Raw genomic sequence first — 17,061 nt, 5'->3', positions numbered from 1 at the left:
TGTCTCCTAGCTGCGGTGTGATGCAGATTTTGCGATCGCTCATGCACCTCTGTGTGTGTGCAATGTTGGTTTGCACGAACATTTCAGTCGGTGGTTTGCTAGTTGTCGATTGATGCGATGGTATGTGCGTGTGCGAAAAAGGCTTTTCGTTCAGGGGTGTGCTAATGGAAGGCACACTGCGACCTCTATATTTCAGATGTTGCATTAAATAGTGTTTATTCTCATGATAATATCTAATAAACCTTAGCTCACATAAACTAAACGTAACAAATATCGCATTTTTTATCGCTGTAACGTAACATTAGTGTAATTTTCAAATAAACTATAGACGGTGCATCACTTCAAGTTTCGGCATTAACCCTTATTTTTTAATATATAATTTTATTATACATAGCTTTGTTTTCTCTTTTATTACCAAAAATAACCTTTAAATAGTTCGATATTTTGAATGTCGTCGTATTTTTTAAACTTCTACTATTATATTTTCATCGCGAGACAAAAATACAAAACTTTTAGGTAAAAATCGTATTTCTCCTCCCTATCCATGGATCGCATAACCGACCAAAGGTGACTCCCAGATCTTTTTCCTCCCTTTTCGAGGTGATTGTGGAGATGCAGATGTATTATCGGTCTCTAGAAGCAACAATCATTACACACTAACATTCCTTCCCTATCCCAACTGAATGTAAGGACTTGGCCGGCGCCGTTATTGATCAGTAATATGAGACCTGCTAAAATGTGCACTTTTAGAGTAGGTAAGTGGAAAGTCCCATCCCTTATTCATTTGGATCGCAGTGCACTTCTTACCAGTTCCGATCAATCACGGCCAGCGGCCATTGACATGTACAGTCAGTCTATGCTATGCTTAGAAGTTGTTTCAGAAAATTTTCATTCCATACAAATTGTATGGGAACCTTAAAAAAAAGCCAATCTACTACAAATTATGATATTTTTTTTCTGTTGAACGGAAAAACCACTTAAGAAATCCGTTGGAAATCTTGGAAACTGTAGAATTTGTTTGGCATACTTAACTCAAAACCGACCAAATTGTCACTTACTCTCGTTTGCGTTTGGACCCCTCAATTAAAATCAACGATTATTAGATTTTTACAGAAAAACTTGACAGCCTCTTTATTTTAATTTTAAAAATTTGCTTTTCTTTCAATAATAACATTAGTGAGAAGCCTGGGGGCCTTTCTTAGCCGAGTGGTTAGAGTCCACGGCTACAAAGCAAAGCCATGCTGAAGATCTTTTCGTAATGGAAATTTCTTAGACTTCTCTGGGCATAGAGTATCATCGTACCACACGATATACGAACGCGAAAAATGGCAACTTTGGTAAAGAAAGCTCCTCTCAGTTAATAACTGTGGAAATGCTCATAATAACATTAAGCTGAGAAGCTCTGACCGGTGAGGATGTAATGCCAAGAAGAAGAAGAAGTAAGAAGTCTCTTTAACAAAATTCAAGTTTGTTGGATCAATATGGGCCTTCCTATTACATAGTAATAGAATCCATAAAAATAGGTATCTTCAATGCAAAGATAGACATTCAAAGAACTATTCTTGCGATTGAATTAAAAAGAAAAAAAAATGAAGAAAGGGGGTACACCTCCAAGCCACATTTCAGATTAAATCCCAGCTTCGAATGTAAACGAAACTCACCTATAATTTTAACTTACATTCAATCCAGATCAACAAGTTCCGGCAGGTATTTAATAATTTATCTGCAACCGACAGGAACCTTTCCACACAACGTATACGATGACGGCTTTGCAGCAAAGTTCTGTCCGTGTTTGAAGTTTACTTAGCCGGAATGAATTAAGGCTGCTCATTCGTATGTATGTTCGTTTCGGTGAATGCTGTGGATTGTTTATGGTACGGTGCCGCAATGTGGCCAAAAGGTAAATATGCCCTGTCTCTGTTGATGAAATGTTCTGCTCGGTTGTTTTTGAGTTTTCATTCTAGTTTACTTTACGAAGTAGCTTTTCCCACAGCTACATCCTCGATTGGCAGTGCCATGCTGGAAAGTTCAGTTGACAAGTAGCTTCCGCTAGAATGAGGAATCATTTATCTAAATAAAAGTATAGACTTTTTATGAAAATGTCGATGCAATTAGAATTTATACTGATTTTACTATCCTGTCAGTTAGGTTTCGTTGAAAGTATGACTAGAATTTGTAAAAACGAGTGCAAGAATATCGATTGATGATTATCAATTTCAAGTTTTTATGCAGGTACAGACAAAAAATGAATTGTTTAGATATGGCAACACAATTCAAAATTTTCTGGATTCAAATTATAAGTGGTTGAACGCGACAGTCATTTATCAAATCGATGGTCAATTCTGTAAGCACATTATTTGGTATCATCATATGCAAAACCACAATAACTGCTAAATGACATATTCACAGCCAGTGATGAAATTCTCACAATCAAGAGTGCCATGAACAGCATGAATTCAAATTCGTGCGTTCGTTTCAAAAAACGAACCAACGAAGTAGGCTACGTTAGTATAACATCCGAGCCCAGTGGTTGCTGGGCTGATACTGGGCGATCTTTGGGAGTTTCGGTACGCTATGGCCTGCTTTGATAAAACCGTCTCGTAACGTCCCGGGCATTTTCGTTCCAGCAACTCAACCTTGGCCCTGGGTGTTTCGACAACGAAGGAACAGTTCTCCACGAGTTGATGCATACTTTGGGATTTTTGCACCAACATACGCGTCCAGATCGGGACCAATACGTGCAGGTGCAGTACGAGAACATAATCCAAAGGCCGGAAATACTGTTCAACTTTGAAATAATCGAGCCATGGACGAGTTTGGCGTTTCCGTTGCCTTACGATTACGACAGCATCATGCACTACAAGCCGTTCATGTACAGCATAGACCCTCAGCGATTGGTTACCGTAGCGTCGAGGAATCCAACGGTTACTACGATAGGACAACGCGATCAACTCAGCACACTCGATATCATTTCAATCAACTTTCTTTATTGCGTATGAACTCAATGTTACCGTACAGAACAATACCGCGTTTGTTTGTATCAATTTTGAAGATGCCCTTGAAAAACAGATTCTGATTGGGATTGTTTCCCATTTCTGCGAAAACATTACGTCTATTTGGTTTGGTAGTTCAAAGATGTACGTGATAGTTCTGGTAGCCGGACTGGTCTACCTCGCTTCAGCGAAATTTAGCGTTAGCGATTTATCGAGTTATGGAACTGCGCTGTATCGTACAATTGATCCGAGAGTTGGTAATCTAGGTATTTTTTGTTTAATTCATAATTCCTAATGTTCATTTCGCCGTAGATGACCTCATAAAAAGTTTGGATCCAGCTTCGCGAATTCAGCCATGGCAGTTGGGTAATCTAGTCGGTGGGGATATGACCTTGCCAATACCAAAGTTGCAAAACGCTCTCGTTGGCAACTCCAGTTCATACTTTCGTTGGCCAAATGCTACCGTAATCTACAGTCTGGATGGCTCATTCAGTGAGTTTGCTCAAGGTATATGTTGTAATTTCGAATATTAATGAACTGTTCATCAGACAACACAGAACTTCTAAATATCTACGGAGCGATGCGAGAGTTCGAAAAGTATACTTGTGTCCGCTTCAAAAAACGTGGCACAGAAACAGCATATGTATCGATCGACAACGCACAATACGGATGCTGGGCGGATGTTGGCCGAGGACGTGGTAAAACACGGGTTCATCTGCAACCGGGCTGCGCAAATGCACTGACAACGCCCATTCATGAACTCATGCACGCTCTTGGATTCCATCACGAGCATAACCGGCTTGATCGCGACGATTACATTGAAGTGATCTACGATCACATGATCCCGGACCCTTCAGTGTACTTCAACTTCCAATTGGTCGAAGAGACAGAAACAACCAACTTCAGTGTACCATACGATATTGGGAGCATCATGCACTATTTGAACACTTCGTTCTCCGTTAAACCCCAAACTCTGAGAACTATGGAACCGTTGATCCCGTGGAATGGAACCTTCGGGCAAGGTCCAACGCTCACCAAGTACGATGCACTGTTGATCAACATCATGTACTGCGGAGTTCCGGAGCCCACGGAACCGCTTCCCGTACCGCATGGATGGATACCGGCGGAGCCTATCAAGAAGGTCAGCACAACGACTCCGGCGACCTCAACGACCAAGAAGACGGTTAACGTTAAAAAGACTACAGCTTTTATGAAAATGTCCAACAGCAATAAGCAGAAGATGGAGGAAGATCTCAAGAAAATCCTAGATTCCAGGAAAGGATTAGGATCCAAGCCTGTACTACGCAATTGACATTAACAATTCCACTGAAATATAATTCAGCAGATATTGGTAGGCATTTGCAAAATTTTAATAAAATTTGTTTCAGTCAGTATTTGGCCGCTTCTTTTTAATTACTGTGGTGTCTCTAGTTGTCATAATGAGACATTTTTCAGATTGTTTATTTAGTGGTAATAATTTCATAAAAATTGACACACATTTTTCAAAATTATCGAACACAGAACGCGAAGGACGTGAGAGAACTTTGCATACCCACGTTGAAATCCCCCGGATAAAATATACAACTGTATTTGTGTTGTATATTTTATCCGGGGGATTTTGACGTGGGTATGCAAAATTCTCTCACGTCCTTCGCGTTCTGTGTTCGATAATTTTGAAAAATGTGTGTCAATGTATATGAAATTATTACCACTAAATAAACAATCCCTACGGATCATAACGTATTGCAACAGTATTGTCAGTACCATTCGAAACATTTGAAATACAAAACAATATACTTATACTATACAATATACTAATATTAACGTCACTTTTTCACAAAGTATATTCAATTTACTTCACTTTTTTACGAAGCGCGCAAATTGATTTTAGACATATAAGTGGGAAATTATGTAACGGAATCTACTAGTTAATCTGATTTTTTTTAACTTATGCATTGTAGTTTAGTACAGATGTGATTAACATATGAAATATTATATTACATTGTTGGTTATACCTGCCATGCAGATTAATAAGCCTGATTTATGAATCTTTTAAATCTTTGCATATGCAAAGAAATTCAGAGCAACATGTTGATTTGATTTTGTTGTTGCAGTGTAGTATTGCTTTTAAGAGATGTCCCAAGGACTTCTGGGGATATAGGTCATAGAATCTGCATACATAATAAGGTGCATGGTGGGTATCTTCGGAAGAGTTGTTGAGTAGCTCAAGGGTTGACATGCGGTGGTCATTCTGATATGGAATTATGCCACCAGACGGCGCTAGTGTACATGGAACTTTTGTTTTGTGGATAGCTCAGTAGCCAGGCCACTTAGAAAGATGGCGTCTTCGGCAAAGTTGTTCAGTAGCACAAGGGCTTAAGGGCTTATATTCTTATCAATTGATAATTGGTTACGCTTGTAGATCCTAAGGCCTAAAGAGATCTTGGAGGACCAAGATCATCCGCACGTATTAATACAATACACAGTTTACTCGCATGAACGTTTATGAGCGTTTGAAGTACAGTCGAAGCTTGTAATAACGACATCGCAAAGGACCGTCGTTATAGAGAAAAGTCGATATAGAGACCTAGGGACCGAAAAAGTCGCTATAGAGAGCTTGTGTCACTATAAAAGTTGTCATTATAACGAGCTTCGACTGTATTTAAAAACTAACCTTTAAATCACTTATTACAGTTGTAGATCCCAAGGCCTAGATTCAATGGAGTCTTTGGAGGACCAAAACCATCCGTACAAACCAATAAAATATTCCAATGACTGAAATGAATGATTAAGAGACTGTGCCATATTAAAAATCTATTGTCTATCGATCACGCTTGTAGATCCTAAGACCTAAGCATTCGGAGATATTTTTCTCCACAAAAATGATAAACTAAAAATGTAGACTCCAAAAGGCAAAACCTCGTTTTACGAACTAAGCTCCCTCGTTTTACGCACTTATTCAATTTACGAACCAATTCTATTTACGAATCTTCTATCTAGTTCGTAAATTGAGATTACAATGTATTGTAAAATGACGATATAATGACAGTGGAATATATTGTTTAAAAAATTCACTGTATGGTGTTTGAGGTTTTTGCTTGAGCTACCTTTCCCCAAATGTCGTCTTACCGTCAATACCTTAAATCCCATGTTTGCTTTGTAAATAGATATTTATCTTATAATTTAATATTTTTATTTTTATTTTATACTTTTTTCGTCAATCAATAGTAGACTACATGTTTGCTTAATTCTATGTTGTATCATATCTTAAGGAATTAAAATATTGTCTTAGCTTTGTTCGCGACATGTTCAGATCAATTTCTGTGCAATGCTGATTATAAAAAGACATCATTCAATTCATTGGGTCGAATTTTGCATAGTTAGTTCGATGATTATTTGATGCAAACAAATTCCGATTTCTTAACTGTCTAGCGGGCTTGTAGGTCAAAAAAGTTGAAATTTGGCGTGACATAATTTGTGTACCATCCCTATAAAAGAAATTGCTTCTTTACTGATTCGATTCTATCACCATGTGTTTTTATATGCGGGGACCACACAATACTACAATATTCTAGAACTGATCTTACATAAGCAATGTACAAGGTTTTAATCGTATATGGATCCCGAAAATTGTAGCTAAAACGCTTAATAAAGCTCAGCATATTGGTAGCTTTATGGATAATAGTATTATAATGATCAGTAAAGGTAAGTTTAGAATCTAATATGACACCTAAATCTCTATTCTTATCAGGCTGGTTGGGCACGTCAGGAGTTAATCATCAATATTAACCTCCTTTTCCCGAGCAGCCTAGATAGCCGCGTAGTGTCGGTAGCGGTTGTTTCAACTGGCTAAGAATTAACACTACGGACTGCCTGTTCCGGTGGTAAAAGTCCACCTCACAGGTGACCCCTAATTTATGGTGTGATGCGTACCGTGCCTAGGAATGAATGGTTAGGGGGGTCTAAAACCTAACCGCAAACGGAGGCTGTGGGGTACCAGGGCGCCCTCCACAGTATTGAGTCCTTCCTGTGCTACCCGGAGCAATGGTGCAGGTGACCTTGTGTTTCTCCGAGATAATCGGCTGCCCTTCTTCAGTCTCTATCCTGAGGCTTAATAAGGGTGGGATTATGAATATGTTGACATTTAATTTAAATTATCACCTATATGGATTCGCATTATGCGTTTTACACAGTGTATTCTGTGCTCTTTCGCCTTTGGCGACTTTAAATAGATACCGATCTGGTTTTTTCGTTGCTGGTCTTTTTCGTGCTGAGATTGCAAAAAGCTTAATCCTGCCTAGTTTGGGTAGTGGCTACGGTTAGGTTAGCTCAGATCAATCTTCAGCATAAAAGAACAGCAACGATCAATCTTTGCAGACTCATGCAAAATGGTGCAGCCCAAGTGGCGCTAGTTCAAGAACCCTACTTTCGTAGAGGAAACTTCTATCTAGGTAACCTTGTGGACCCAGTTTTTGCTACTTTCAGCAAACTTGAAATGGCAAACTCGCGCTCCATGCCCCGCGCATGCGTGCTCGTTAATAAAGCAATCGTTGCTACACTCATTTCTGAGTTAACTACCAGAGATGTATGTGCTGTCACAATTGATGTTTCTGTTGGTGACCTCAACAGGAAATACGTCTATTGTTCGGTATATTTACCACATGATGAACCATCCCCAACGGATGACTTCAAACGAGTTGTCGTACACTGCGTAACAAAAGGCCTTCCGCTGATTGTGGGCAGTGATGCCAATGCTCATCACATCATCTGGGGCAGCTCAGATATCAATTTGAGAGGCTCCAGTCTGATGGAATACTTAAGTAGTACAGACCTTGGATTACTTAACATAGGCAATCGCCCAACCTTCATGGTTTCTAATAGAGAAGAAGTGTTAGACATAACGCTCTGCTCGAATAGAATCAGTCACGAGTTGACGAATTGGCATGTATCAGATGAGGAATCATTATCTGATCATCGCTACATCTTCTTTGAACATTCAAATGTAACTGCGCAGACTTTGCGTTTTAGGAATCCCCGGTCAACAAACTGGGAACTCTACATTGAATTGGTTGCGACCAAATTTCATGGATATTCTCCGTCCATTGAAAATCCGAGTGATCTGGATGATGCCGTTGATACTACAACATCCTACATTATGGAAGCTTTTGAAGAAGCATGTCCTCTGCGGTCTGTAAAGACTACAAGAGGGACCCCATGGTGGAATTCCGATCTGACTAGACTCAGGAAACAATGTAGAAGGAGTTGGAACAGACGCCGTTCAGCTGGATCAGAGTCGTTCAAGTCGGCTCGCAAGGCTTACAAGAAGGCTCTTCGTTCTGCTGAACGATCCGGCTGGAAAAACCTTTGTACAAATGTTTCCAGTTTGAGTGAAGTCAGTCGGCTGAACAAAATCCTTGCAAAATCTAAGGATTTCCAAGTGAACGAAATTCGCTTACCTAATGGTGATTTTACTTCTTCCGATGAAGAAGTTTTAGAATGTTTATTCAATACACACTTCCCCGGATGTGTGGACATAGCATCTACGGATGAACCAAATGTCTTTTCATGTAGTTACGAGTCTCTGGCCTCGGCTCGCAGTATCGTAACTACTGAATCGATTCAATGGGCACTTAATAGTTTTGCTCCTTTCAAATCTCCAGGAGCGGATGGGATTTATCCTGTTCTGCTCCAAAAGGGGTTTGAGTTTATCAAACATGTTTTGAAAAAGCTACTTGTAAGCAGTTTTGCTACCGGGTATATTCCCAAATCCTGGCGTGATGTTACTGTAAAGTTTATCCCGAAAGGAGGACGTGCGTCGTATGAAGAAGCGAAGAGTTTTAGACCAATCAGTCTGACCTCTTTTCTTCTGAAATGTCTGGAACGCATTATCGATCATCACATCCGTGATGTTTATTTGGCAAACATGCCTCTTCATGTGAATCAACATGCTTACCAATCTGGAAAGTCCACTGTGACTCTTTTACACAAAGTTGTATACGATATCGAGAAAGCATTCGCTCAGAAGCAATCCTGCTTGGGTGTTTTCTTGGATATTGAGGGTTGTCTTTGATAACGTGTCTTTCGATGCCATATTGGAAGCAGCACGAAACCATGGGCTACCTACAATGATTACCAATTGGATTCATCAAATGCTCAAAAACCGACATCTCTTCTCGACATTGCGTCAAGCAGCGATTCGAAAATTGAGTATTTGCGGATGCCCCCAAGGGGGAGTCTTGTCACCACTTTTGTGGAATCTCGTAGCAGATACGCTATTGAGGCAACTCAATAATAGCGGTTTTCCAACATATGGATTTGCCGACGACTATCTAGCTCTGATAGTTGGTATGTGCATAAGCACCCTATTCGACCTGATGCAAAGTGCTCTTCAGGTAGTCGAGAGTTGGTGTCGCCAATATGGCCTTTCGGTTAACCCGAATAAAACATCTATTGTTCTGTTTACGGAAAGACGAAACCGCGATGGAATTCGACCTTTACGTCTTTTTGGCACTGAGATTAATGTGACTGATCAAGTAAAGTATGTCGGAGTCATTCTAGATTCCAAACTTTCATGGACACCTCACATTGATTTCAGAGTCAAAAAAGCTTGCATGGCCTTCGGTCAATGCCGGCGAACCTTTGGTAAAACTTGGGGCCTCAAACCCAAATATATCAAATGGATTTACACAACAGTTGTTCGACCAATATTGGCATATGGATGTCTTGTGTGGTGGCAAAAGGGCGAAGTGAGAACAATCCAATCAAAATTGGGCCATCTCCAAAGGATGTGCTTGATGGCGATGTCTGGTGCGTTCTCTACAACTCCCACAGCAGCGCTCGAGGCCCTTTTCGACGTTGCGCCACTACACATATATCTTAAACAAGAAGCACTTTCTTGCTCTTACCGTTTATGGGTACTGGATCTACTGGAGAAAAATCCAGTGAATCGTAGATCTACACACACTTCGTTGTTTCCACTTTTGGTGAATTGGGACAAAATTGTCCTTGCTCCAAGTGATCTCACAATTGCTTGTCACTTTCCTTACAGGACATTTATCACACAATTCCCTTCACGGGAAGAGTGGACGTCTGGCTATTTGGAAAGAAGTATATCAAACAATATAGTATGTTACACTGATGGCTCCCTTCTTGAAGGTAGAGCTGGTGCAGGAGTATATTCTCGTGAACTAAGGCTGAATCAGTTTTACTCACTTGGTAGAAACTGCACCGTTTTTCAGGCGGAAATATTTGCCCTTATGTATGGAGTGCAATCAGCACTTCAACAGCGCGTAATGGGTAAAGTCATATACTTCTGTTCAGATAGTCAAGCTGCTATAAAAGCTCTCGCTTCGGCCAACTCAAGGTCGAAGCTTGTTATCGCATGTCGAACTCAAATTGAGGAACTGAATTCAGTCAACTCTGTAAACCTTGTATGGGTACCTGGCCATTCTTCCATCGTTGGAAATGAATTGGCTGATGAGCTAGCTCGCGATGGAGCATCGCATGACTTCATTGGCCCTGAGCCGGCTATTCCAATTTCGAAGTGCTGGGTGAAGCTTCAGATAAACTCTTGGGCGGCAAATCAGCACAAGCAATATTGGAATAGTTTGGAGTCATGTCGTCAAACAAAATTGTACATTACTGAGCCATCTCCAAGGGTGGCAAAGTATTTAACAAATCTGTCAAAGCAGAATTGCAGTCTCTTGGTCAGAGCGTTGACAGGCCACTGCCGACTCAACTATCACATGGCAAATATTCAGCGTGCTGACTCATTTGTGTGTGATAGTTGTGACTCCGATTATGGAACTTCGTATCACCTGATATGTAACTGTCCAGTTTTTGCGCAAATGCGATTCCAATTACTTGGAATTACACTTATTAAGTGAAACTGAATTCAGAAGCCTGAATCTTCAGGACATTCTGTTATTCTTAACCCGCTGTGGTAATGAGCTATAGGCTCTCTTTACGCTCATGCGTTTTGCAGTGCCCTTTTTAGGGCGCTGTTCGAACCCATTGTGGTATGGAGCTACATGCTCTCATTTCGCTTATGCGATCTTCCCTCTTCAAGGGACCCCACTCCTATTTCCTCCCATCTTTCCCTTCCCTTTCCTCTCCCATCGGGTAGATGATGAAATAGGCTCAAATATGGCGATGGCACAAATCTCCCAACTGGTGGGGAACGTGCCTTTGGAGCCGGCCTTCTGATACCTGATTATAATGATCAGTAAAGGTAAGTTTAGAATCTAATATGACACCTAAATCTCTATTCTTATCGCACTTTTGAACAATTTGATTTCCTAAAGAGACAGTATTCTGTGGTGTATTCCGTTTTCTGCTATATGTGATTAAATTACATTTTTTGACGTTTAATTGAAGTAAGCTTTTCCTACGCCATATGTAAAATATACTTATTTCATTCAGATAAATGTCGCTATCTTTGTTGCTATTGATTTCCATATAAACTTTCATATCGTCGGCATAAATAAGAATTTTAAGATGTTTAAGCACATATGAAATTTTGTTAACAAATAATTTAAATAACAATGGACCTAAATGTGAACCTTGGGGAATTCCTGATGTAACGTGAACAGGTTTACACAATTTTCCCTCAAATCTGACTATTTGTTGGCGATCTGTTAAATAAGATTCAATCCAGTTGAGGAGTCTCATCGCAATCCCCATTTTATTGAGCTTGAAAATCAACATAGGAATGTCTAGTCTGTCAAATGCCTTACTAAAATCGGTGTAAAGTGCTTCGACGTGGTTACCTCTATCCATTGCATTCAAAGTGTAATTTACAAATTCCAAAAGGTTTGTTGTAGTAGAACGACCTTTATAGAAACCATGTTGTGTATTCGTTATTCTATGCTTTATTTGGCTAAACACATTTTTATTTATAATTGATTCAAATAGTTTTGGAATGGATGAAATAATACCAATTCCACGATAATTTTGAACATCAGATTTTCTACCAGACTTGTAAATGGGTATGAGATACGATCTTTTCCATTCTTTTGGAAATCTGCCCATTTCAAGTGACTTGTTGAATAGCCAAAATAATGGTGCTGTAAATTCATTAGCTAAGTTTTTCAGTAAAATAGGTGGGATTCCATCTGGCCCTGATCCTTTGGTGGAATCTAAATCCTTCAGTCCTGTTAAAATGTCCTGTACCAGTATTTGACTAACACCGATATCGTTTGTAAAATCAGGAAAACTAGAAAAATATTCAAAATCACGATCTTTATCCGAAAAGTTAGTAAAAGTCTCTTGGAAAAAAGTAGCAAAAAGATTGCACATGCCATCTGGATTATCTGCTGCTCTATCATCCAATGTCATTTTAGATGGAAAATTGTTAGACTTCATCTTCGATTTAGCATAGTTAAAGAAGTTCCTAGGACAAGATTTTAAATCATTTTCTATTTTTGTGTTGTACTCTTCAAGTGCAGCGGATATGGCTTGATTAAGTTGGTTGACAATATACAAATAATTTTCTAAACTTTCTCGAGATTTTTGTTGCCTGTAAATTTTATGAGCCTTTTGCTTACGATTTTTTAAATTAGTTATTTGCTTATTAATCCAAACAGGGTTTTTCGCCCCTTTTTTACAACGTCTTCGCAATACTGGAACTTCCATCTGAATAATTTCCGACAAAATTGAACAAAAATCCGCCACTGCACTTTCTAAATCTCCTTGGTTTTTCAAAACGGATTGCCAATCTATTCTATTTAATTTTTGTCTAATTCCGTTATAATTAGCGTTTTTATAATCAAAGAAATTCTCAAAGTCACAGTTGTCAGTATTGTGATTATTGTGAACAAAAATTGAGTACTCAATAGCTGTGTGAAATGCTTCATTTTTCCATAGTGGAGAAAGAGATTCATTCACACAGAAATCTTCCATAATATTTGAGAATAAGAAGTCCAAATAACAGTTTTGCCGGTTTTTCACATGATTTATTTGATTTAAACCTAAAAATGCAGCTTTTTCAAAAATAAATTGTAATGATTCGTTTTCACCGTCAACCGGAAGCAGAATGCTTTCGTTTTCGGAATCACGAATAAAATCAGCATTACGCTGATTAAAGTCGCCATAGATATGCACTTTGAATTCTGGAGATAACTGCGACAAAATGTCTTCAGCGGTTTGAAAGAAAATTTCATATGATAATTTGCAAGCATGGTCTGGCAGAAAATACACAGAAGCAAATATATGTGTTTCACCGGCGATGTGTGCTTTCACCCACACATGTTCAAATTCTTTATGTTTTGGTGAAATAATTAATTCTGAATTGAATTTCGTAGATATTGCGATGAGAACTCCACCACCAGACATTCTTTGGATAAGGACCAGATCTCGGTCATCTCTGAATACATTGAAACTATTACCAAAAACTTCTTCACTTTTAATTGTTTCATTCCAACTAGTTTCAGTGCCCAAAACAATTTCGTTCATTTTAGATGCACTCTTCATGCGATTAAAATTTTGGCAATATACTAAAATTTCGGTAGTATTTGTTTTTGAAGAAGTTGATGGTAACACTTCCCTTTGTATAACACTATTTGAAAGTTCAGATCCATTATTAGATACATTGTCATTATTTAAAATATTACCAACTGGTTGTTCATCAGCCACGATTGGATCGTCAGGGTTTACATCTGAAGACTGCGTCAAGTTGATCGAAAACAGCGACCAAGAAAACACCTGAACATCCGTTTTGCGACACTTAAACTCACTTTATTTGCTTTCTTGCACACCGGTACCTTTATTTCCTCCCACTTCCTTATAGCCTATCTCCTACCTTCCACTTCCTCTTCTTCTCTTCTTCTGGTGGCGGGGCCCCTTCTACGTTCCGCTACCACACCTTGCTTCGTCGCCGCCGGTTCGCTTCTCTCTTCGGTTTAACTGCGATCGCGACTCCTCTCCGTGTTTCCTTCCTACAGTCTTCACCTTCCTAGATCTTGGCTTGCCGATGCTGCGTCACTACTGGCAAAATGGCATCTCCAGACGCGGCCTCAAGCACAAGGCACGCGTTTGCAGTCTCGAGGGTAATGAAGAGTCCTGCAGCGTATTTCGAGGCGGTAGGACCACTCAAGATCTTCGGATCTACTACGCGCACTCCAAGGCCCACGCTCTACGCCAAGACAACGGCCAAGGTCACTCCAAGGTCACCAAATGTAACACTAACGGTAAAACCAAGGGTAACACCAAGGGTCCTGCGGGTATTTGGAAGACAAATGGGGTGTTTTAATAATGGTGACGATTGGGAGGGAGGGGGGGCTTGTCGAGGGTCTGTTACCTGGATGTTTCCAATTATCCACAATCCACTTCTTGCTTTGAACTTAGCGCTTTATCACTTCTTAAGTTTTCCACAGACGTCTATCTTGCTTGAATATAGGCTCGATAATGATTCTAGAGCAATGGTGGATGCTCTTAGAACCCTCGACCAAGACTTTCCCGCAATATCCGAGTTCGCCATATCATGGCTCCTTTTACGCCACCCCCTAATGGCCGCCCATTCTCCTCGTCCTTTCAGGCCTAGTGATGAATAGCGGAACTGTCATCTATGTGGCTGCATGCTGTCCAGTGGGCGATGGGTGGTGACGCTAACAAATATTCACACACCTTCCTGGTTTTTAAAACATAACAATACTGTACGGAACACACTACATCGCGAAAATCTCACCAATCTCGGACAGACAGACACACCACTGGTTACAGATAAGATAAAACTCTCCTGATGGCGTTGCACACCAATGCATGCCGCGTGGAAGTTTTTGAAGCAGAACTCGCACTTCAATAGGAAGCAATCGTCACTGATATTGCAAGATTTAACACAACACTGCATTTTTACCGGTCACGCGCGATGTTTGAAACAGCAAAAAAAAATAATTTAAAATAACTACGGAGCGTTTAAAAATGCGTCTACACCCGACGACTTTGTCAGTCAGTGAATGAATACTTAATAGTATAGTAGTAGTAAAATAAATGTTTAAAATTAGTTTTAAATACATTGAAAAGTTGTAATAAATAAGTAACTTAAAAGCATGCACACTCAAAAATTCAAAAATACGAATCTAGTGAACAAAAATTGTTAAAACACTCTTACATAACACTATACCCCTCGTACTCACTGCTGAACAGCAAAATGGGCTGCCACATACAATTGAAGGGATCAAGGAGAGAAAATGAGACAAACATGCTGAATTTGTGTAAATGAGAGGTACCTGGCTATTGCTTGATAAGCCAAAGTTTCTTTCCACTTTACCTCTTGAGCGAGTCGGAATCTATTTCGTTAAGATAAAATCAAAGCCGTGATATTGTGGAATTTTGACTTAGAGTGTACTGCTAGCGAATCAGGTATGAACAAAGAAACTAAAATAGCCCAGGTACCCTCTAATGAAGCCGTATTGTGGAATTCTTGTTCCTATCAGGACCCAAGGGTGCAATTTCTCACCCACGACCACGTGAAGTACCAGAGCGAATTGGTTATCTACGGGCCGTATTATCCGGGGACTCCAGTTCGCGATATCTGTGGGTTTTAGAGGTCGGATTAATCCTTCGATCCTTTGGAGAACGCCCATAGACACAGATCGCCGTATTGTGAGGATATACCAGGCAGCTGTGACAGATAACCCCAAGCTATTGTTGTGACGATCAGGTCATCCTCGTGTAAATCTATTAGGAAGCTGGTGCTATCGGGCAGGCAACCAATACATATTCATTCTCATTTTGGGGGCTTCAACGCTTCGATGAAGTAAATTCAATCAGTTTAGTTACAGCAAGCAAACGAGTTAGTTCGCTTTTGTGCTGCGATCCGAAATACCCCCAGTTATCGTTGGGTCTGTGATTCCGGGAAGTCGTCGGGAAGTAAGTCTCGAGGTTATGTGGTCATCGTCGAAGGTTGGCCAAGTTCTGCGTCGGACGTAGTTTACACTCGGTAGCAAGTTCACGAAGTCTTCTGCGTCTACCAGGCACGTTGAACCCCTCTCTGCATGCTATTGGGACCAACCATCCAAAGCGTCGTGGAAAACCACCCCAGCAGGACTTTCCTGCCGATGTGATTGGAATCCACCTAGTCTTCATTCCCAGCAACAAGTAGTCCCCCTCATGTGGCAAACCCCATCGAGAGCAGCGCATCATCACCAAAAGGCCGACCCAACGACACACATACATGTAAGTTAAGAAATGAAAAGATAAATGATAATTTCCACTTCATTTAGAATAAGGGCTCATTCACAAATTTCATATCGCTGAAGGGGGTGGGTGGGTGTCCTTATGATGTTACGGCTCTTACAAAATTTGTAGAATATTCATACAAAAAGCGTAACGAGGGGATGGGGTGGGTGTCGAAAATGGCCATTTTTAGCGTTATGAAATACAGTCGAATTTCGTTCGTTGCACTATCGTTAAGTGGGCTACGTTTTAATTGGGCTCCCATTAGTTGGGCTATAGTGCACCTAAAACGTCATTTTCTGACATAAGACGCAATTTATCAATGTTGGTGTAGGGAATAAAGGGATATAAGCCATTTTACGAGACGTTCGAATGACGTTTTCTGGCGGGCCGCTCATTGTTGTTGTTCAAAAAACTAGCATGACATCTGAATGGCGCTGGTCACATTTTTGTTGCCGATGACTTCCCCGTCTCTTTCAGCGCATGTTTCTCCCCGGTTTACATGTATTACAGGTAACGTAGATGAAAAATATCTTCCCTGCCTACTGATTTAAATTTTACATGCGAACATTAAAAACTTTGTTGCATTGCCACCAGCGCCATTATTGAATGTGCTCCTTCCAAATGTAGCGCTAGAAGAAACGTAAATAAATCGGCCCGCCAGAAACTTTCAAAGCTGGTAAACAAACGGAAACCATATGATTCTTAACGTCTCATAAAATGGCTTATTAGTGAAAGGAATTAAGGGTTTGAGAGGGTTAATAAAGAAAAGGCTCATGATGGTTCCGAGAGGGTTAAGAATCGATTAAACAGTACTTAAGTAATATAAACCGAAAAACACTACAGTTGGTAGCTCTGTTTTTCTTCTGTTCTATGTTATTTGACAGCTCGAAAC

The 17,061-nt window shown here is 40.1% G+C and overlaps 2 protein-coding genes across 3 annotated transcripts; both read left to right on the top strand.

Annotated features, from left to right (window-relative positions):
- The first annotated feature begins 1,507 nt into the window (after positions 1-1,507).
- LOC5570320 (astacin-like metalloprotease toxin 2) lies at positions 1,508-3,098 on the top strand. Of its 2 annotated transcripts, XM_021853192.1 has the most exons (4): positions 1,508-2,160; positions 2,222-2,344; positions 2,410-2,567; positions 2,628-3,098. In XM_021853192.1, the coding sequence occupies exons 1-4, from the start codon at positions 2,094-2,096 to the stop codon at positions 2,997-2,999; spliced, it is 720 nt and encodes a 239-aa protein (XP_021708884.1). In that variant the 5' UTR covers positions 1,508-2,093; the 3' UTR covers positions 3,000-3,098. The 2 variants fall into 2 exon arrangements, with proteins under 2 accessions (XP_021708884.1, XP_001653146.2); XM_001653096.2 differs by having other exon boundaries at positions 1,508-2,344.
- A 4-nt stretch (positions 3,099-3,102) lies between these two features.
- On the top strand, positions 3,103-4,365 carry LOC110679139 (low choriolytic enzyme-like). Its single transcript, XM_021853193.1, has 3 exons — positions 3,103-3,250; positions 3,306-3,485; positions 3,542-4,365. The coding sequence occupies exons 1-3, from the start codon at positions 3,136-3,138 to the stop codon at positions 4,303-4,305; spliced, it is 1,059 nt and encodes a 352-aa protein (XP_021708885.1). The 5' UTR covers positions 3,103-3,135; the 3' UTR covers positions 4,306-4,365.
- Positions 4,366-17,061: the final 12,696 nt, after the last annotated feature.

The sequence above is a fragment of the Aedes aegypti genome, chromosome 3 (assembly GCF_002204515.2).
Source record: "Aedes aegypti strain LVP_AGWG chromosome 3, AaegL5.0 Primary Assembly, whole genome shotgun sequence".
In the NCBI taxonomy this organism is placed as follows: Eukaryota; Metazoa; Arthropoda; class Insecta; order Diptera; family Culicidae; genus Aedes; species Aedes aegypti.
Note: the sequence above shows the minus strand (reverse complement) of the source record. Positions and strands in the feature narration are given on the sequence as shown.